General features: G+C 43.9%; 1 protein-coding gene across 1 annotated transcript in view; it reads left to right on the top strand.

Annotated features, from left to right (window-relative positions):
- The window catches only part of LOC307021634 (protein O-mannosyl-transferase TMTC2-like), a 77,518-nt gene that overhangs the window by 31,925 nt on the left and 21,933 nt on the right, over positions 1-23,660 (top strand). Inside the window, exons 3-7 of the mRNA XM_079653948.1 lie at positions 17,397-18,231; positions 19,086-19,200; positions 20,431-20,516; positions 21,179-21,363; positions 21,538-21,616. Of these exons, the coding sequence (XP_079510074.1) occupies positions 17,397-18,231; positions 19,086-19,200; positions 20,431-20,516; positions 21,179-21,363; positions 21,538-21,616 (1,300 nt within the window). The remainder of the gene's footprint in view (positions 1-17,396; positions 18,232-19,085; positions 19,201-20,430; positions 20,517-21,178; positions 21,364-21,537; positions 21,617-23,660) is intronic.

Raw genomic sequence — 23,660 nt, 5'->3', positions numbered from 1 at the left:
ACATCGAGGAGTCAGTAGCAATTGATGGAAGACGAAGAGGTTGCAAATATATATGTATATAGTATATGCCCTATTTTATTATATTTTTATCTCAGTTTCTCACATATTTATATTTTGTGAAAATAGAAATGGTCTTTATAACAGCTTTTATATATTAGAAAAACAAATGTTTTCTTCTTTCTGTGTCTTATATGCACCATTTAAACCAAAGCAATTTCCGCGTATGTGTAAACCTACTCGGTAATAAAACCTATTCTGATATCTTGGCAGAGAATAATGCAGCTATTTTCCATTCAATCAAAAATATTTTCCATTTATTTCACAATGAAGCAGAAGATCGAAAAACCTCACAGCAGCCACAAACAATAAGGAAATGTAAATCAGCCGCAGAGCAGAGGAGGAGACAGATGTGCCCCGCCCAGCACTCCATTTCTCATCCTATTAAGTCGCTAATCAGACTGAGATGAGATCTGAGACGAGGCAGGACGGAGGGAGAGCTGGAGAATGTTAGGAGCAGACAAAGGAAGGTGTGGTGTTGTTAGCACTGCAGCCATAGAGGAGGCAGAATGAGTCTGATGTGCCAGGGTCATAGAAATATATTGTCTTTGTTCTTCCACTCTCAGTTTGCCAAGAGGTAAAACACACAGGTTGATGAAGGAGCCTCTAAGCTTTAGACAGGGTCCAGGGAATAGAAGGTAGGGGTACACATACGAGGAATTTGCTGTGGTATAAATGGTGCATACAAAGACATAGAAAGAATATATTTTTGTAAAGAAAGGGGCAACACAATTGTACTATTATAAAAGCTATGTAAGACTCTTTTAACAAATATAAAGACAATATGTACACAAAAGAAACAGAGTACAGTAAAATATAATATAAAATACTATATTCAAATAGTTTGCTTTGTTAGTATTAGGGAAAGTCAGATCTCTTAGCTAAGCTTGAGTTGAACATTTAGCAGTGAAGATTGATTTCATTAATTGTATTTGTTTATTTGAGCAAATAATTTAAGCATTTACTTAATGACAAAGACGTGAATGATTTTGTTAAAAGCTCTAGTTCCACTAATGAACATGAGACTGGATTAGAGTGCTTTATATTCACCACCTGTGGATTGTCTTAATTCAACTTAAATGTTGGATACAAACTAAAGATGACATTTATGCATTTTACCGGAGGGTTTTATTGTGTTCTTAAAGTGTTACGGACTCCTCCTCCTCGTTTGTCTCAATGAGCGCTGGAGGCACGAGAATTAAGTTCAGTGTAACCAGCTGAGGGATGTTGTGCCAATTATCTCCTCGCAGGAGCGTTGAGCTGTGAAACGAGGCTGCTGCACGTCCTGCTGCACGCTCCTCATTTAGATGGAATTGTGTGTACACTGGGATTCCAGAAGTAGGGCATGGTCACACTTTCTGGCAACATCATCGTTTTATCCTCATTCTTAACATTACTCACACAGAAACAGTCAAACTCTGCACAAACTTGTAAAAAAACCGCTTGTGTGATCCAAACATGTGGTAGTCTATAGAGTAGATAGTTGTTAGCTAGCTAGCTGTTATTGCTAAGTAAGCAAATTACTCATACAAGTTGGTACAAGTCTCAATAAAGCATTTTAAAAGGAGCTTGTTTTGTTTTATGCTGCTGCAATAAAAAAAAATATCCCAAATTGGGATTAAGTAATTATTTTCTTATCTCCTTTAGCACAGGGTACACTGGAATATCATTTAACAAAGGAAAGGAGATAATCCCATCCCACAATTCCTTGTCAAAAGTCAAAGCAAAGCTGCACCATTTAACTGTCAATACATTCACTAAAGCTTTGACTTTGATACGTTTAAAAGTAGGTCTGATTCTGCCATATAAGAACTACAATACTGTGAGTGTATTTTGCGTAACGACCCATTGTCTCGCTGTACCTTAAACACACATTCAAAATGTTCAATATCTTCTATCTGCCTAAACTATTTGATTAAAGTCTACCAAGTAACCACATCACAGCCAACAAAGCTAAGTCAGATGCTTGACATTTGATTAAGAGATCCCTCTGTTGCCTTAACCCCCCTTAGGACACTGATGTCCCTAAATTACTCAAACAGGAAGCTCCCCCCCCCCCCCCCCCCCCTTGTTTTATCAGCTGTCTGGGTAGACACGCGCAAGGCTTCAACCTGTGACCCGTCTCCTCACAGGTCTCTGTGCCCGCGGCAGCACGGCTTTCAAGGAGAGAAGCGTGGGGTAATTAGGTCACTCTATCAAAGTCACCCTCTCAATGCCAGCCTGCTGCTGTCTGATGACTTGGGCGAGTTGTGCCAAGTCAGCAGAATCCAGTACACATTAGAGAGCGGGAAAAATAAGTGGATGCATGCCTCATTGTACCTTTCATCGCAATTTAGCAGGTCACTGGTAATGCATCAATATGTGCGCTGCTGAATGTGTTTGATCCAAACAGTGGAACCAGGACCATACACATGTCACTGACAAAGAATGGCTCCACAATGGAGTGATGTAGTTCCCACCTCAACTTTATTGCGAGGTTTTTCCCAAGTTATATTCGGAGAATCTCATAAAGAATAGTTGGCAATGAAAGTATACTTGGATTGAAAAATGTTGTTTGTCCTTTTTTCCTTTTTGGAAAAGTGGAGTGTATGGTTGTACACATAGACATTTTCTACAATGTATTTTTTTCAAGGATAACATTTTGAATTACAATTCTCAAACAAGTAATGGGAATGAAATGCATGGTCAGCCCCGGTATGCTGGAAAGAGTTACGAGCAGTATAAATTGGACACGACTTTCACAAGAAAAGACCGGAAGATTGATCCCCTGCTGTCTCGAGTCATGGAGTCAGCCCGCAGCAGCTCTAAATGGTCTGCGTATGAAGTCAGCTGCAGTTTCTTCAGACATGTTAAAAACACATGCTGTAGTGTCAGTGAGCAGACATCACATTACTAAAGCTAATAATGAACAACAGCGTTAAAAGATGAAGGCTCTGGAGCTTCATAATGAACTGTATGTTCATGTGCGGAAACATAGGGACAGGACGAGGACCAATACATTTAACTTCAAGAAAAGATTGGAATTAAGAGAGTTAGAGGAAAACCCACAGAAACTGAAGTTGAATTCCCAAATGGGGATTCTACAGTAGAGGAGATATGTGGAAGGTTGAAAGGCTTGGAGCGAGAGATATTACGTCTGACAGTTGGTTGGGGATTACGCCAGCCTGCCGCCTTCAAAACATACAGATCGCATGAAGGCCATTCAATTAAAGCTAGAACATGTTCCCAGGAATTTAAGTTAGACAGTAGTAAAGCTGAACAGTAATATCAAAGAAAAGTACAAATTAAATTCAGAAATAAGCCCTCTATATTAGCTATTGAGGAACTGCCAATATTCCTTAAATGTACAATTCTGACAAGATAATGACCTACTGCAAAGTATGTTAGAAAATGAAAAACATCAAATTATGTTGTTTTTAAAGTAAAAAGCCCATTAATTCTGTTGATGCAGGGAGAGCGTTTTTTTAATTAAATGGTCTTTTCGTAAAATGGACATTAGGGCTGTACCCGAATATCCGAATATTCGTTCGCTGGAGTACTATTCGGGTTTCAATATTCGTTTTGTTTGTTTTTTCCCGTTTTTTCTTCAAATTGAATTTATTTAAATCTCCAATATCAACGTAAGAGCTTGTGCCTCTTCGGGGAGTGCTAACACTTAAAGAGCAACTTCCAGGTTAAAGACACCTGTGAATAAATGTGTAGGAAAATGATGAATACACTAGATTTTCAAAAAAATATACAGAAATATACACGACAGTGACATCTGGCGTTTTTGTAAGAAATGTTCACTTCCGCATAAAAAAGCCTCGGCACGTGACCTCCCGCGTGTGACGTAACATGGGGGAAACAAGGGGGAAAGCGGCCGGTGTAACGTATTAATAAACATAGATCCCAATGCTAGTTTCGACACAGAAGAAGTTGAACATGAATATTCGAATGCATATGACGGACCACAACCTTATAATTATGAGCCTGCTAGGCGTCCAAGAGACCAGGAGCAGCCAAGGATTAGAAGGAATAACGGCCATCGGAGAGAAATTGAGCTGTGGTGTGAGGAGAACCAGTGGAGAACTGGGCAGCGGTCTTGGTCAGTGACCGGCGTTAGCTACAGAATGTTAGCTAACGTCACATCACAACATTGTGAAGTTAGCTATCATATATCAGGCCAGTGGCGGCCGGCCCATAGGGGCGCTAGGGGCGCCGCCCCCCCTCTTCCCACATGTTTGATTGTCATTAAAAATTTAAAATAAATAAAAATATATATTTCCAAAAAATATTTTTTTTTTATTTGTATTTGTATCTTTAAAGAACAAGGTAAATATGATATAGTTGGTATCAGTAAAATGTATAATCTACAATAAAATCTTGTTTAAAATTGTTTTACGATGTCTAAAGTTACTGATAAGTCACATGTTGTCAAGGGGAGAACACTGAGGCATGAACTCAATTGCACGACTCAAAACTCAGACTCAGATAGCGTTTCAAAATAAAGACTTTACTGGAATTTGCACAGTAATAAAACAAGGAAAACAAAACCACTCTTTCGAGGAAAACTATAATGCGATCTATAGCATAGGTCCGTGAAAGGTCCGTGAAAAGGTCCGTGAGGTAAGCCGATACGTGGTCTTCGAGAGACAACGAACTGACAATTAACAGGAGGGAGCTAACACAATATATACACAGGTAAAGGGGACACAGTTGGAAACAATCAGGGCGGGGAAAATAATCAAGGACGCAGGAGACAGAAAAGGGGCGGGGAGCGTGGAGGCCTGAAATGAGAGGAAGAAATAATTAAGGGTATAGACATAAAGCACAAGACAAAGGGACATGACAACTCTAACATAAAGAATAAACTTTCACAATAAGTTTCTTGGACATGACAGTACCCCCCCTTCTAGGGACGGCTCCTGACGGCCCAGGCTCCTCTGAGTTGAGGCGGTCAAAATCCTCAATGAGGCTTTTGTCCACGATGAAGCGGGAAGGAATCCATTGCCGCTCCTCAGGACCATAACCCTTCCAGTCAACCAGTAACTGTCGCCCTCTACCCCTTTTCCGACTAGCCAATAGTGACTTGACCGTGTAAACCGGACCTCCATCGATCATCCGGGGGGGCGGGGGGGGTTTGACGGTGGGAACCATAGCGCTCTCCTTCAATGGTTTTAATTTCCCTACATGGAAGGTGGGATGTACCTTCATGGCCCTGGGAAGCCGTAGTCTCACTGAGACTGGGTTTATGACCTTGGTGATGGGAAAAGGACCCACAAACCGGGGAGCCAGTTTTCGGGAGAGTACGTGGAGGGGAAGGTCTCGTGTAGAGAGCCAGACTTTTTGGCCTGGCTGGTATACAGGGGCTGGTCGGCGTTTTCGGTCTGCTGCTCTTTTAACCAGTTGTGAATTCCTGCAGAGTATCTTCCTAGCCGCAGCCCACACGCGCCGACAACGCCTGACCAGAGCGTGGGCAGACGGGACCGTGACCTCCCTCTCCGTGGCTGGGAACAGTGGCGGCTGGTAGCCATAAACACAGTGAAACGGGGACAGGCCCGTGGCAGAAGTAGGGAGGATGTTGTGTGCATACTCAACCCAGGTGAGGTGCTCGCTCCAGGAGGATGGATTCTGGGACACCAGGCAGCGCAGGCAGGTCTCCAGTTCTTGATTTAGGCGCTCTGTCTGGCCGTTAGACTCCGGATGATATCCAGACGAGAGACTGACCGTGGCACCGATGAGGCTGCAGAACTCCTTCCAGAAGCGTGACACAAACTGGGGGCCCCGGTCGGAGACAATATCCTTAGGGAAACCATGAAGCCGAAACACATTCTGCATCATGACCTCCGCCGTTTCCTTAGCTGAGGGCATCTTTGGCAGAGCAATGAAATGTGTCATTTTGGAAAATCTGTCCACTACCGTGAGAACTGTGGTTTTACCTCTAGAGAGGGGCAGGCCAGTGACGAAGTCCATGGAGATCTCTGACCAGGGCCTGTTGGGAATAGGGAGTGGTTGTAATAACCCTATTCGCGACCTGGAAGAGGTCTTGTTTCGAGCGCAGATAGGGCACGCCTCCACATACTCCTTCACCTCCTTCTCCATGGATGTCCACCAGAAACGTTGTTTAACAATGAACATAGTTCTCTTGACTCCGGGGTGACAGGTGAGCAGCGAAGTGTGAGCCCAGTGGATCACCTGTGGTCGCTCGGCCTCCTGAACAAAAATCCGGTTAGGCGGGCAACCCCTTGGTGCAGGAGCTCCAGCATTGGCACGTATTACCTCCTTCTCTACTGGCCAAGTCAGCGCTCCTACCACCCGGTTCAATGGGATGATGGGTTCCGGCTCCTTGGCTGCAGGCACAGGGTCAAACAGACGGGACAGAGCGTCAGGCTTGACATTCTGAGACCCCGGCCTGTAGGAAAGAACAAAGTCAAAACGGTTGAAAAACAAGGTCCACCTAGCCTGGCGGGAGTTCAGTCTTTTGGCCTTTCTGATGTACTCCAGGTTCTTGTGATCGGTCCAGACCACAAAAGGATGCTCGGCTCCCTCCAACCAATGCCTCCACTCTTCCAACGCTAACTTCACGGCCAGCAACTCACGGTTTCCCACGTCATAATTTCTCTCTGCCGGGGAGAGCTTCCTGGACAGGAAGGCGCAGGGGTGAAGTTTGTTGTCCTTCTGTTGTTGCTGGGAGAGGACCGCTCCCACCCCCTCGTTGGAGGCATCCACTTCCACCACGAACTGGCGAGTGGGATCCGGCATGGTAAGTATGGGGGCAGTGGTGAACATCTTTTTCAGCCGAGAAAAAGCCTCCTCAGCCTGAGGAGACCACACAAAAGGCACCTGAGGGGACGTGAGGACATGAAGAGGGGCTGCAATAGCGCTGAAGCTCCGCACAAAACGTCTGTAAAAATTAGCAAAGCCTAAAAACTGCTGCACTTTTTTGCGAGAGTCAGGGGTAGGCCAACAGGCTACTGCGCTAACCTTCTCTGGGTCCATCATAACCTGACCTGGGGAAATGATGAAGCCCAAAAAAGTGACTGTTTCCACATGAAATTCACACTTTTCAGCTTTGACAAACAACTTATTTTGGAGCAGTTTCTGTAGAACCAGACGGACATGTTGTTTGTGGGTGTGAAGGTCAGGGGAGTAGATCAGAATGTCGTCCAGATAAACAAAAACGAAACGGTTCAGAAACTCCCTCAACACGTCGTTGATCATAGCCTGGAAGACTGCAGGAGCGTTTGACAATCCAAACGGCATGACCAGGTATTCATAATGTCCTGAAGGGGTGTTAAAACCCGTCTTCCATTCATCGCCCTCCCTGATCCTGACCAAATGATAGGCGTTCCGCAGGTCTAATTTGGTGAAAACCTTGGCTTCCTGAAGCTGCTCGAAAGCGGACGAGATGAGAGGGAGGGGGTACCGGTTTTTAACCGTAATGTCATTGAGAGGTGAGTAGTCGATACAGGGCCTAAGAGACCCATCCTTTTTGCCCACGAAAAAAAACCCTGCCCCTGCTGGGGATGAGGAATGACGAATAAGCCCTGTCTTGAGGGAGGCATCAATATAGTCCTTCATGGCCTCTTTCTCAGGTCCTGAAATTGCATAAAGTCGACCCTTAGGAATGGGAGACCCGGCAATCAAGTCAATAGCACAGTCATAGGCGCGGTGAGGAGGAAGAGCCAGAGCTTTGGACTTACTAAAAACTTCACTAAGGTCGTGGTAGCAGGAAGGAACTGAAAGTACATCCGGAAGATATATTTTTGGGACTGTATCCTGCCTAACACTCCCAGTGTTACATCCCCTGTCAATCTCTGCTACCTGCTTAAAACAGAGATCAATGCAATTCTTTCCCCACCCCTCCACCCTCCCAGATTGCCAATCTATGTGAGGGTTATGAAGTTTCAACCAGGGAAACCCCAAAATGAGTGGATGTTGGGCTGAGTTAAATAAGTGAAAAGACATTGTCTCATGGTGGTTATCATTACATCTTACTTCTAAAGGCTCCGTTTGGTGAGTCACTTTAAACAACAGCCGCCCATCGAGAGCACTCGCTTCAAGAGGCTGGGGTAGAGGTTTAGTTTTTATGTCCCATTTTTTAACTAAACCCCAATCCATAAGACTTTCGTCCGCCCCTGAGTCAATGAGAACACCATGAGTAACTACATTGTCTCTGATTTTTACCTGGATCCGGGTCAGGGTGCGAGGAGGAAAGTCAGAGGAAGAGATCCGGCTCACCAACGTACTCCTCTTCATTGGTGAGCCTCCTCTTTTACCGGACAAGCCGCTTGTGGGTGTCCGCGCTGCCCGCAGTAGAAACACAGACCTTCCTTGAATCGACGCTGACGTTCTGCCAGCGACAGCTTGGCGCGGCCCAACTGCATTGGCTCCTCCACGGAGCCAGGGGGCGCTGTTGTCCGGAACGCAGGTGGTGAGGGGTGACGGGGCCTCCAAGAAGAAGTAATATCCAGCGGCGAGCGTCTCCTCTGGAGAGGTGGATCAACCGCATCCTTGGATTTATTCCTTCTCCTCTCCGTCAAACGATTGTCTATATGTAAAGCCATGGATATGACAGAGTCCAAATCAGCGGGCAGATCGAGAGGCGCCAGCTGGTCTTGTAAAGAATCCGAGAGACCGCTGACGAAAGCGTCAAACAATGCAGCGGAGTTCCAGCCGCTGTCGGCTGCCTTAGTCCGGAACTCGATGGCGTAGTCAGCCACACTCCGCTGATGTTGTCGCAGCTTGATCAGAGCCCGAGCTGCTTCCCTGCCCGGCGTGGTTTGATCGAAGGTCTTCCTCATAGTGTCTATGAAGTTTTCCAGAGACCCGCAGATAGGCGAGCCTCGGGACCATTCTGCCGTGGCCCACGCTGCTGCTCGGCCGGAGAGATGAGAGATCATAAAAGCCACTTTGGAAATGTCCGTGGGAAAAGCAGCCGGTTGGTGGTGATAGTGTAACTCACACTGCACGATGAACGGCCGGCAGCCTTCTGAGTCCCCGGAGTACCTTTCGGGTGGAGCCAGACGCATGGAAGCACTGTGCGGCTCAGTAACCCGGTTGGGATCGAATCCGGTCACCGCTGGAACCGGAGGAGTCGTAGGAGGAGAAACAGCCTGCAGGTGAGTGAGCACACGCTGAACCTCTGCTGCCAGTAGATTAACTTGGGTCGTCAACGATGTTTGTAGTTCCCCCTGGCTGCTGGTTAGATCCTGCACTCCCTGCTGCATGGTGGCCATACGCTCCTCTTGTTGCCCAAGACGTTGGCCCTGAGAACGGATAGCGTTCTTAATCTGATCTGAGTCGGCTGAGTTCATTTTGATGGTCAGTTCGTACTGTCAAGGGGAGAACACTGAGGCATGAACTCAATTGCACGACTCAAAACTCAGACTCAGATAGCGTTTCAAAATAAAGACTTTACTGGAATTTGCACAGTAATAAAACAAGGAAAACAAAACCACTCTTTCGAGGAAAACTATAATGCGATCTATAGCATAGGTCCGTGAAAGGTCCGTGAAAAGGTCCGTGAGGTAAGCCGATACGTGGTCTTCGAGAGACAACGAACTGACAATTAACAGGAGGGAGCTAACACAATATATACACAGGTAAAGGGGACACAGTTGGAAACAATCAGGGCGGGGAAAATAATCAAGGACGCAGGAGACAGAAAAGGGGCGGGGAGCGTGGAGGCCTGAAATGAGAGGAAGAAATAATTAAGGGTATAGACATAAAGCACAAGACAAAGGGACATGACAACTCTAACATAAAGAATAAACTTTCACAATAAGTTTCTTGGACATGACACATGTTTCCTGCCTGGCCGCAGCATGTATCATTACCCTCTCTCGTCCGGGCGGTAGAAAGGAGCCCTCAGCCAGAGCAGCTGCAGCCAACAAGCTGACTGTTGCTATCTGTAAACTATGCCGCCGAAACATAATTTCAGCCAATCAGCGTCGTCAGATCTGATGCTCAAAGGGCGCCCTTTCAGCGCCCTGACCTGTGAGTTGTTTAGACTCGTATCCAAGGTGACGCTACAGTAGGGGATGGCTGCTTCTGCAGGTGTAGAATCCGGTGCTAGTGGATCGCCGGAGCTGTAGATTAACATTTGCATGCTTATTGTAGTTGTAAGGGCAATGCCTGTAGCACCATGGAGCATATGTTTGGGCTGGACCTGTATTTTACAGGAAAGGAGTGATCAGAGGGTCGAGTTGTCGATTCTTGTTCAGTTTTCATCTTCCTCTCTCTCTCACACACACACACACACACACACACACACACACACACACACACACACACACACACACACACACACACACACACACACACACACACACACACACACACACACACACACACACACACACACACACACACACACACACACACACACACACACACACACACACACACACACACTTCGTATTTAGTCTCCTGATTTTAAATGCCCCAGTATGGTTTTGTCACCATTTCCATAGCCCCATCAAAAATATTTTCCACCAGCCGCCACTTTATCAGGCTATAACTAAAGTAGCATTGATAATATAGTAACGTTACTGGCAGGACTGTTGATACTGATCCATAACAGAAACTAATGCGCAAGTATCAGCCGTATCTCGCGTTACCTAATGCAACTCCACACTACGGTGCTGTGTACCGGAGGGGAGACGCGAGATACGGCTGATACTTGACGATCTGGCGGAGAAAGGTTGTGAAGCCTCTGTTGATATGCCGTTGTTAATGGCTTAATGGCTTGATGGAAAGCAGGTGTGTAGTCGGGGAGGGTGCACAGCTGATTGCAGCAGGTGAGTGGAGGTTGTGCCGGGAGCCAGGAGTGACAGCCACCGCACACACACAAACAACACAGACAGGGGGAAACAAACAAACACAAAGGAGACGGCTGGAGCAGTACAGCCACCATAGCGTTACCTAATGCAACTCCACACTACGTCTTACGGTGCCGTGTACCGGAGGGGAGAGAGAGAGAGAGCAGCGAAGGGGGGGGGAGAGAGATGTAATACGGTTTCCTGATAAAGCTGTGGAGAGTATGTGCTGCAGGGAGGTGGATGCACAACGCACCCAGGAACGAACGCTAGCTCCGGTCCTTTTCCCGTGAGGGAAACTGTGGACTTAATGTCCTGACAGGCTGGTATTTGTGCAACCTGCACAAACACAATACTGCACCATGATTACAAATGGTGAAATACAATGTAAAACTACCGAAAAATACCAGCTCACTAAAACACAACCGCTCAACTCAACGCAACTACTAACTATACCCGCGGTCAGAGAGCGGAGATGTTTCCCCTTTGTTATGTAATATGACGCGTTTGACATATGACCTTAAAAAAAAGCCGTTTTTAAGAGCAGAGCTTAAAATTGCTCCTTTCCCTCTGAATTCCTGCCCTTATGTCTCGTAAAACATATCAAATCCTACATTCCCTTTTTTGAATTGTAATTTTCAAGCAAGTTTAAGCATAAATGTAGAAAAAAAAAAACTAACCATAAACGTTATCGTTTACTTTCTCCGTCTTTATATGTAGATATTACTTTTCTTCGTTAATCTCTGTCACGTTGTTTCCATAGCAACAACAACTTCCTGTCAACAGCGCTACCTCTCCTTAAAAATAAAAGCATGTCCATTAATAGAAGACATATACAACTGCAACGGAAGTAAAAAACACAATGCCATATCCTTTTCAATTTCATAGAACACAAATTAGGTTACTTTAACAAATAACTATAAAACAACAATACTAGAATAACAAAATGAATGCCGTGAATACACCGAAATACACGTGTTGAAGCGGTTCAACACGTGTATTTCTCCTGCTGATTACTACCGAATATCCGGAGCCCAAAAAATGGTATTCGGGACAGCCATGCCCGGCGCCAGGCCCTCCCATTTGACATTCCTGCCCTCCCCCAATTAAACACGATTTTTATTATTTATACAAATTAAAAAAATATATTTTTAAATTATTTAAATTATAAATACACTGAACTTTTATGCTACGATGTATGTGATGTCAGATAGTAACTAAAAAAAGAAGGCTACGTCAAATAAATTCATGTGTCTGTTGTGATTTGTGATTCGTCCACATTTAGACCAATCACAGCGTCACAATCTGCCGCCTAGTCTGGATTTGTTTATTTTTTTATTGTGCATTCTGTAGACTCCCATTTCTGTTTGAATTACAAAATGGACATCAGAAATTGGCTTAAAAGGTCTAAGGATTTATTAAAACGAAATAGCGATGAAAGAACTGCAGCCGATGGTGCTGCTGGCGACCTGGCCTGCACCTGCCGTTGCAGCAGCACGCCTTAATGTCACAAGCTTGACCTCGGCAAACCCCGGGGCTGAGTTAGCGAGCCCAAGCCTTGACTCATCAAGGCGGCCGCCACCAACGCTGTCCTCCGAGCCACAGCTCCTTTAGCCCATACCATCACCACCTGCGTTGCCACACACCCTGTACCACACCCGCCAGCATAATCATCATCCTCATCATCATCCTCCTCCTCCTCCTCCTCCTCCTCCTCCTCCTCCTCCTCCTCCTCCTCCTCCTCCTCCTCCGTGCCGGTGCCTCCACTACAGACGCTACCTTGCAGCACATCAACAGGTACTATTGGGCCAGCAACCGCTCAAAGACCAACAGCCCCGAATGACCTTGGGGTTAATAAACCCAACCAGGTGAAACTGGATCGTTATCCAGGGAGATTGTTTTCAGGAAAGAAGCGCATTTTTGCCACTGCATGGTACTACAACAGACCATGACTTGAATATTCGTTAAAAGCAGAAGCAGGCTTTTGTTTCCCCTGTAGACAGTTTAAAGTAAATACGTCTTCATCTGATGCGGCTTTTACTGTCAAAGGTTTTTGCGACTGGAAACACGCATTACATACTGATAAAGGACTGCTAAGGCATGCCGCATCAAAAGAACACATTTCATGTGAGAGTTTGTGGAGAGAGAGACAGATACGCGAGGAAACAAATAAGGAAATTAGTACTTTGGTGGATCAGCTGGCACGGAACCGTTATTACGTGTCAGCTGTCGTTGATATTATAGCTTTTTTAGCTGTCAAACAACTCCCTCTCAGAGGTGACCACGATTCACTCCACAGCATGTCCGAGTCAGGCAGTGGGCTCTTACTACAGTATCACTGTTTAAGTATACGCTGCACAAAGATGCAGAGTTGGCCAAAATAATGTTCTAAGTTAGCTCGGCTGAGTGAAAGGATGCACCTGCAGTGCATAGGAAAATAAACCATGCCCAAGGCGGGCTAAACAGTTCATCGTCTCCGTCTCTACTATTTCTTTCCGAGTGCAACGATGAGGAAACTGCGATCCTTAACCAGTGTGCCTTGCTCGTGATTTACCAGTGTTTGTGCTGCCACGCACACAATGTTTCAAAAGTGGTTTCTATGTTGCCCTTTATTTGTGTATGTATTTGCGATACGTGTGCGTCTTTGCGCAATGCTGTTGGCCTTGCTGTTTGATATATATTGTGCTGCAGGCCCGCAGCACATGACGGTTTTGTGTGCCCTCCCATGAAAATCATATGCCCTCCCTTTAGATTTGTTCTGGCGCCGCCGCCGGGTCTGGGGACAGCCTAGGACATACATTCCTACAGTATGAGGAAAAAAATGGGAACCTTTCTGAATTGGATTGAAATGTAATCTCCTACAAGAGTTGCTAAGGCAACTTTTTTTTACAAAAGATACGTTTTTTTCTTTTCTTGCAGTACTAAGATACTCTATAGCAGCAGAGCTTCATCATTCATTTGTCAGATATTCTTTTTACTCACAAGGTGATGAAGAGGAAGGTCCCTTCTTGTTGCAGTAGTCTGGCTGGTCAAACACAGGTGTGATCATCTTAATGAGGTCTCTGCAGCTCACTGAAACACTTGCATGTGAGTCATCGGTCATGTGACCAATCACACCTGTGCTTCTTCTGCCAGGAAGCCGTGACACGTGTACGAGAAACGTCTAGAGTTTAGGTCCTTTTTAATTTACCTCATCCTTGAGGAGATTCAGAGATACCCATGGAAGCTGCAGGTGCCCATTTAATGAAGTATTTTAATCAATAAAATACTAAAGAACAAAACCAGCTAATTTTGGGGCTGTATTACTCATGATGCTGCCCTCTCAGCATTCCTTTAACCATAGAATGACCATGGAAGAGGGAATCAATTATCTGAGTGGAGAGCTTAAATTACTTTTGTGAGCAATTAAAAGCTGAGTAGCAGATAATTCAGTTGTTGGAAGGGGATGTTGGGTTATTGAAGATCTATTGTCAACCGACCACAGATGACTACTGAGTGCAGTGGGAAGGTCATACCAGACTTCAGCAAAACAGGAAATAAAACTAGTGATCCTTTTTACTTAATGCCGGCTTCACCAACCTGATGCTACTAAAAGCTGGCTAGAATACTATTTATATTTACTGCTGAGTTTGGGAATTCCTGTTCATATATCATTAAAAAGGCCCGCCTCCGCTCTAGCATGCAGTTGGTGATCGATCAGGAAGTCAATTAAGGAGCGATTTTAGATATAGACAAGGCAACGAGGGGTAAAATGAAGCTCATTCATCTAAATACCACAAATGACTCTCTTGCTGAAATTGGCTTATCCTCTGATACCAAGCAGAATTGGATTCCTCAGACAGTTTCCTCCCTTGACAGGCATAATGGGCTCATCAATTAATAATCAAAGGCACTCTCTTATTCTTACCACCTTTCAGCATCCAAATCAATACCCCATTTGTTCTCCACTCTCACTTCCTCACTGCTCATTGGAAATGGTGTACTCCTTGAACTGGCCCTTTTCCATCTCACTATTGACAGGTGGCTGTCTTTAACTACCTCTGTCTTTGCATTTTCTCCCTCAGCTGACTTGTTGTTGGGGTGACATGCTTTTCCATATCAGATGTTGAGAAACCAAGTTAGGTCAAGCGAGTCAAGGCTAAACCTCTTATGTACCCTGGCATGGGTTTGTTATGGATAACTTCTGTTTTCCATCTGAAGTGGAGACAAGCTAAGTCAAGCATACAAGAGAGGGATAGTTTCAGTCCGAGGTTTGTACATGAGAAACTCCTTCTTCATATAGTGAAGCTTTCATCTGCCTATTGTGCAATTCATTTAGAGCATTACGCAGAGAGACTCAATTATTACTGAAGAAGAGTAAACTCGGTTAGAGATGAAAGGAAAAGTAGTTGGATCGACGCTCTGATGGTGATGATCAGAACGTATTAAAGCCAATATTGACATTACGACTCTGTCCAAACAGTATTATTTATATTATAGAAGCATGCAATTGAGTTCGCATACACACAGATCCAACTCCCCCCTCAAAAAGAGTTCATCGTCCATATCAGCGCTGCTCAGAAAGTGGGAAGAGAGCAGCATCTCTGTGTCATCAATCATGATGTTATGTAGTATTTATTCCATTAGGAAAACTCTGTTAAGAACATGAATTACAGGCACTTGTTGGTCAGGAATGCGCCAGGCTCTCTCTGTCAAGAAGCCTACATGACATTTCAGTTTATTAAATGAAAAAAATTCAATCAGATTTACAGAGTGTTGGCATAAACACACACTAAATGACATTCAAGCAGTAACTGATTTCAGAAAGCTCCATATAAAAATGTGGTATTTAAGGAACATCAGAGCATCTGACAGACAGAACACGTCGCGCTCTCATCGCGCCTTTCTATTTCTCTCAAACCAGGGTCACCAACCAAATGTCCTTTTTGTTTCCTCCTAACTTTCAATTATCAAGTTTTTGAACATAATTTTCAAGATAAGCATTGAGTTGAGGTTGGCGTGTGGCTGTCAGGTCAAAGGTGTTGCGTGACAGAGGAGCTGATGGTGATCATGCTGCAGAATGAATGCTCTTATGAGATGTAAACATCATCTACATACCAACACAATGAGCCCTAAGCTGATTAGCAGTCACACTCACTGCAATCTGACAGGCAACAAGCAAAGCCTTAGAGGAAAGCCTCTCGTGCTTCAAATGATTTCAAAGTTGACCTCAATAAGGTCAAAACAGAGGGGAGTGTGGTTTGCTCTTATGATAGAAATAGTGATGAGTACTCTGTACACTGTTTTTAAATGCCATTCTGCACTATTTCCTAATGTTTTTCCATTTCTGTAAAGCACTTTGAATTGCCTTGTGTTGAAAGGTACTATATAAATAAATGTGCCTTGCCTTTACATTAGCCTAAATAAAAGACATTTGCAAATATGTAAATCACATGTAAATCCAAGTGAATGCGTCTTCCTCCAGTTTAATAAGACACATCCCATCATTACAAGATGATCCCTCACTGTCAACAGTCTTGTTGGTGCTTACCAGAAGTGACATTGATTAGAGCGTCCATCTGTCCAAATCCCAAAGTGTCTGTCACCAGTTTGAATTGGTCATATTTCACTATATTCATGTGAACAGAGTTGTGTTGTTTCTGGCTATGATGCATTTTTAATTTGAAGAAGTATGCTTGTGTTACAAAGGACTGTTTGATTTTACACGAGTGCGGTTTATGACCCAGGCAGCTACCAAAAACATTCCAGCCATCACTTTGCATAGTTTATCTTTCTATATGGGATAGTGGGAAAATAGATTTGGAAGCTTTTTCCAATGGTTGCTTTACAAGTCAAACCCTTATAGCTCATGCCGAAAGACTGGAAACATGAGGAGACATTTGATTTAAGGCTGTTCAATTTTAAAGATTTAATTGAATTACAGACTTCTTTCGTTATGCATAAAGCAGAATACTACCAGAAAATATACAAAACGAATTTGTTTTAAATCAAGAGGATGAGCATCATAGAAGGAAATGTAACTTTAAGAATCAGTTTGCATTGAATACTTTAAAACTGATCTCTGTAGTTGGAGTTGAACTGTGGAATTGTTTACTAAATGATTCAAAGAGATCTATGTATGACCTCTTTAGAGACATCTTAAAGAACATGTATAAAGACTAGAATAATTAGACAGTATGAAGATGTCAGGTAACCTGTTTCACTGACCGTAGATTGTTATGTTTGGTTTTGTTTTTGGTTTCATGTTACTGTAAGTATTGGTTGTAAGCAGCTGTGATTGACAAACCATCTATTTTCGGGTAAGAGGCAGGTAAAATAAGACTTTCTTCTCCCTGCTCTTTTCCATCATCGGCTACATACTACAAACTGCTTAAAAAACGTTTGATCCCGACTGATAACTTGGTATTAAAATAGCGTTCTGAAATGTTGAATTAATTCAGTAGGAAAATAGTGTGTCTTTGACTGAGCTTTTCTGCACTGACCGGTTGATTTAGGTGTTGTCCTGTAGCATGACTCTTTTCCGCTCCTCTCTTCCAGAAGAAGAACGTCAGTGTGTTGCTGAGCCTCTGCGTGCTTGCGTCCTGGGGGGTCATCCTGCTGTCGGCTCGCCTCTACTGGATGGGCAACAAGCCTCCCAACTTCTCCAACTCTGACAACCCGGCCGCTGACTCGCCACATTTCCTCACTCGAACCCTGACGTTCCTCCACCTGCCGGTCGCCAACGCCTGGCTGCTATTCTGCCCCGACAGGCTAAGTTTTGATTGGTCCATGGACGCTGTGCCCTTGGTCAGGTCCTTGGCTGACTGGAGGAACCTTCACACTGTTGCCTTTTATGGTGGATTCGTCCTCCTGGGTTTGTTTGGCCTTCAGGGCCCCACCTCTAAAGCCAAGGAGACCAATGGGAAACCCTATGTGGCTAACGGGAAATCAATCACTAATGGGAATGGCTGCCATGCCCCCGACACAAACCATAACACAGATCAGGGGCCGCCAAAGACCACCCTGAACGGGTCAGCAGGACCCCACCAATGCCCCCCACGGGCGACCCTCCCCCCCACACAACACCTAGTCCTGTTTTCATTAGGCATGCTCTCATTGCCTTTCCTCCCCGCCACAAACCTCTTCTTTTATGTAGGTTTTGTGATTGCAGAGAGGGTGCTGTACATCCCCAGTATGGGCTTCTGTTTACTGGTTGCTGCTGGTGCACGGACATTACACATCAGACTGAGGACTAAAGGCTGCAGGGCGTTACTGATGGGTCTCTGTGTGGGACTAGTGCTGCTGAATGGACTCAGAACGGTTCAGAGAAACAGGGACTGGAGCAACGAGGAGAATCTCTACAGATCAGGGATCGGTGCCAACCCCGCTAAAGGTAGGTTAGGAAACTCAGATTAGGGATGTGTATCCAATGCCAATATGTGTCAGTGGTATATTTCAATATATTTCTTTAGCTTAGTCAGTTTGTATATTGTAGGGTATTCAATTTATTACATATTTTCTTTATAGTGTGTATTATTCAGACACTCTAGTGCAGTGGTTCCCAACCTGTGGGCCGCGAACGCATTGCAAGTGGGTCGCCGAATAATTTGCAAAACATTATGATTTGCGTGGAAACATTTCATTATTCGATTTTCTTTTTATTTGAACCTCTTTTTCTTTCTCTTTCTTGATCCTCCTTTGCAACGGTCATTACAGTCCTTGACAGCGGTCTGTACTACTGGATTAACAACGTGTCACATGTTCTGAATTGACCAATCAGAACTTGATTTAGCCTCCGTATTGTCTATCATTGAATGTGGTCCGCGAACATTTTTTTAGATTCTGAAGTCGGCCCTCAGTTGAAACAGTTTGGGAACGGCTGCCCTAGTGATATATGTCCTTTTTTACTCTGCATTTGTATATACTTGCTGCTAATGTAAAAACATTTTTTAATATTTCTATCTTTTAAATATTTTTAAGTCGTGAAATGCTTGACAACACTGCTGCTGTGACAATAAATGATGAATAAAGTACTTATCTAACATCAATATTAGTACCAACTGAAATCTCAGCACAGCACAGAGTATGGAAAGCTGATTTTAAGACATAACATTGAATGAGGAGATGGCACCTTCTTCGAATCCACTGATTCAAAGTTCATTTTATGTTATGTATTTATTTTAAATCAATACCAAAAGTGTGTTTACCTGAAAGTGCAACCCTGTCACTGACACATGTCTCCTGCAGCCTGGGGAAACTTGGGGAACGTTCTAAAGAACCAGGGCAAGATGGCGGAGGCGGAGAAGGCGTACAGAAACGCTCTGCACCACCGAGGGAACATGGCTGACATGCTGTATAACCTGTGAGTGTTAAAGAGCCCCACCTCCCTCCTGTTTGCAAAGGCGTGACACGAACAGATTCAGATTCCTGCCATCCATCACTTGAGATTGCAGAGGCAGAACAAAAAGAACAAAAGGGAAAAAGGAATACTGACAGACAGGAAGAACTTAAAGAAAATAGATCCAAACCATGAGAGAGGAGAGTGAGACTCAGAGCTAAGCGTGATGCAAGAGTGTGACAAAGAGGAAATAACTTCCCAGGTGGCTCTTTGTACCTTCTGCCTCTGATTTGATTAGTCTTGGTTTGTGGGGCCTGGGGGAGGACACAAAGCCACTTCCAATCCTGCAGCACAGAGTGAAGGTGGCAGACCCTCACAGCAGACCCTCATGCTGACTCTCTCCTCGGCTCCTCTCAAGTTTCAGCTGTCAGGAAGCTGGCAGAGCAACAAAGGGAGGGAGCAGGGAGACCAAAGGAAGGTGTTCCTGCCCTCTGTGAAGCTGAGGTTCTATCTGAATGTGATGGATGGTTGGCAGTGATGGATAGTAACAAAGTACATGTACTCAAGTAAAAGGTTGAGGTACTTTACCTGAGTATCCGCAGTTTATGCTACTTTATACTTCTACTCCACTAGATTTTAGAACCCAATATTGTACTTTTGAATCTACTACATTTATTTGACAGATTTGTAGTTACTCTTAAGGTGCAGGTTAATAGCTAAAACAACATTTAAATCAATTATTTAATAAACTTTGACATTATAGGTTAAGATAACCAGCAGCATTATTTAGCGTTATTCAAATTAGCTCTATATTGACAAGTTTTGATAAAAACATATAATGGTAACCCAGTATATGCACCATTTTTTATTCTGGGCCATTACGCATAATGAGTACTTTTACTTTTGTTTCTTAAGAGTATATTTGGTTGCCGATACTTTTGTACTTTTGCTTGAGTAACATTTTGAATGCAAGACTTTTACTTGTAACAAAATACTTTTAAACTTGCTACTTTTACTCAAGTAACAAATCGGAGTTCTTCCTCCGCCACTGATGGTTTGGTATATTGCAGTTCATGTATTGATATGTTTGATAAGGGAAATAGGAGCTGCTCCAGTGTTGTTGATTTATTACATTCATCACTTTGCAATTATTCTGGGTAAACCTTCCCTGATTTAAAAAAACAATGCACATTCTTGTTTATGCAGCTGTTGGTATACTATGTCTCACATTGTTGCTTTTCTCTGGTCTATCAGTGGCTTGCTGCTGCAGGAGAACGAACGTCTTTCTGAAGCGCTGCATTATTACAAACTGGCCATTGGGAGTCGGCCAACACTGGCATGTAAGTAAACCTAAAATAAGAGTCTCTTTTTGTAGCAGTGGTTGTATATAGTGCCATTCATTATTAATTATAAGTGAGATGAAGTTCCGTAATCGGATGAGCATCATGGCCCAATTTCAAATCTGAATGAGACAGGTTTTTTTCTACATGCTCATTTGGAGGGCCATATTCAGGCTATTTCAGCCTGACGGTGAAACGATGAGATTCAATCTCACAGTCGAGTGCTTGCATGTGAGATGAGGGACCATCTTTTACTGTACCAAGGACACTTTATGAGGGAGGGAAGGGCAGATTCTAGACTTTTCAAGTTAATACGTTATCTTCAAATGTCCTTTTAGCCTAATTTATTTCGATTTCTTACTGACTATTATTTGAGTAGTCTAATCTGCCTTTGACCTCTGGCCTGTCTTCTTTTTGCTTCATTATTGCAGCGCCATCTTACAGTACTTTATTGGTAGATCCCCCTCATCTTTCCAATATAAAATACTCAACCAATGATGGTTATATCACATATATCAAAACAGATCTAAAAAAGTTGGCGTTATATAGAATCAACAATTTTGGTTTTCCTAAAAGAAATGTAGTTGTTGTCTTTTATTAGTCTGCCTATTAAAATATCATTTGGACGGCAGGTTATAATGAGTTTCCCCCCCTCCTCACAGCAGCCTACTTGAACACGGGGATCATCCTGATGAACCAGGGCAGCCTGGAGGAGGCCAAGCGCACCTTTCTGACCTGTGCTGACATCCCTGATGAGAACTTAAAGGACCCCCACGCCCACAAGAGCTCCGTCACCAGCTGCCTGTACAACCTGGGAAAACTGCTCCACGAACAGGGCCATCAGGAGGTCAGTGCATCTAGGTTTTCCTTTCAGCTTTAAAACCTAACTTTTAATTGTTGTGCTATGTGAAACTAGGAAAGTCTGTTTTGCCCAAAGTAATCGACCCTCATCAATTACAAAAGGGTATTATGCTGATGCAATGCAAACAATGGACTTGCTAACTTTGTTCTTCCATCCCAGGAGGCCCTGTCTATTTATAGGGAAGCGGTACAGAAAATGCCCAAACAGTTTGCACCACACAGCCTTTTCAACATGATGGGTAAGTCCCCCGTTTTGTTTTAAATGAAGAAACTGAAATAGCAGGATTCAAAATTTGGTGCGATATGCTTTAAAATGTATTTTACATTTATTTTAATTAGGGAACATAAGTATTTCATATCGTAAAACAATGTAGACCTCGGACATGCTTGGCTTGAGTTTCAGTGATGAATTTCACAACATCCGTTTCCAGTGCATTTATGCCGATATCTGTTTATAGAGATAAATCATGTCCTTTTTGTTATTCTATACAAATTATTACTCCATGTTTATTCTTATTTAATTGTATTATCCCTTGTGTACTATTTGGGTCTCTGTCGTTTTCTGTTGTTGCTATAACTCTTCAATTGATCTAAAGGTCCATCTAATTGTATCTTAAACCCAGAGGAAACTGTGCACCAATAATGAAGCACAGCAGCAGGGGTCTTTTTTGGACTTAATGCCAAAGAAGCCACAGGTGAGAGCCACGAACCATGCTTGTGCAGCTCTAGCGCAGCTGGGGGAAAGGGTGTGGCCTGAGATGTGGAAAAGCCAAGTCAGTGTCACCACGAGGGTTTGGACTGGGACAACTACGGTGCTGTCTGTTCTCGAGGACGGCCTCCACAATTACTCTGGTTTCTCTTCAAAGCGTATAAGTCTTTCGCCTTTTACTAAAGACTTCCGTGGAGAGGAGCACGAGTTCAACCTATTTTAGGTACGCTCGGCCGTTTGGCTGAGCATTCTGAGTTTGTGAAAGAAAAGTAAAGTGTTAGGGCTAGGGTTAACCCAGTTACGCAGCGCCTCTGTTACGCCAGGTCAAAAGAGCCGCACCAAGACCGGCGGTGACTGCGCAACGAGTCCGTCTCCCGCAGCAAACGTTAAAGGAGAGGTTTCATGGCCATTTCCACTGATCATAATTCCATTGTTGAGGTATAATAAAATGGAAAAATACTGTGCAATTTTCCAAACTCACATTGGTTTCGCATACAGCATCTCTGTAAAGTATGTGTATTCAGCAGTATTCACTTTCTCCACTAAACGGCTCGCTGCAGCTCCCACCCCCCACCCCCCCCCCTCCCTGTGAGCCCAGTGTGCTCTGATTGGTCGGTACGTTGTGAATCGCGCTGAGCTCCGTGGAGGTGTGATTTCCTTGTTTAGCGATACACAGCCAAACAGAGCCAAACTCAACCTGAACACACACAAAATCACAGCCGAAATAAAAACAATAAGTGTGGCTTGATATTGAGTAAGAAAAAGGTTTATAGGTGGATAAACGCTGTGAGAATGGGTCTGCAGAGAGAATTTCGCCGCGATCCCAACTGTCTGTTATCAGCCTGCAGCAGGGAGCAGAAATCTGCAGAGCTGCATGCACTGAGTGTGTGTGTGTGTGTGGATTGGTCAATTTGGACCAATCAGCGGGGGCTTAACGTAACGGCTCCGCGGACGTAACGTAACAGCTCCACGGATTGGCCCATTTAGTTTAATAATTATCGTCCTATCTCAAATCTTTCTGTGTTATCAAAGATTCTTGAGTCCCTAGTTTCTACTCAGCTAAAACTTTTTTTAAATTCACACAACATCCTTAACCCTATGCAATCTGGATTCAGATCAAAGCACAGTACTGTGACTGCCAGTCTGAAAGTCTTAGATGATATCAAGGCTGCTTTGGATAACAAATCTGTTTGTGTTGCATTGTTTATTGACCTAGCCAAAGCATTTGATACTGTAGATCACCACATTATGTCTAATGTTATGTTGGTGTCTCGTTTCGGTCATAATGCCATTTGTTGGTTTCAGAGTTATCTAACCGACCGTACTCAATGCGTCAGGTTGGGTAGCACTGTCTCTGACCCTGTCACCTTGGAGAAGGGCGTTCCACAGGGCTCTATTTTGGGGCCTTTGCTCTTTTTATTATATGTAAACAATATTTGTAATCAGATGCAATTTTCTACCTATCATATGTATGCTGATGACACTATTGTATATTCATGTGCTCCTTCTCTGGACATGGCCGTTTCCAATTTAAAATCTGATTTTATCACGCTGCAGCATGCACTTCTTGATTC

Source organism: Notothenia rossii, assembly GCF_949606895.1.
Source record: "Notothenia rossii genome assembly, chromosome: 10".
Lineage (NCBI taxonomy): Eukaryota > Metazoa > Chordata > Actinopteri > Perciformes > Nototheniidae > Notothenia > Notothenia rossii.
This window is presented reverse-complemented; position numbering and strand designations above follow the sequence as displayed.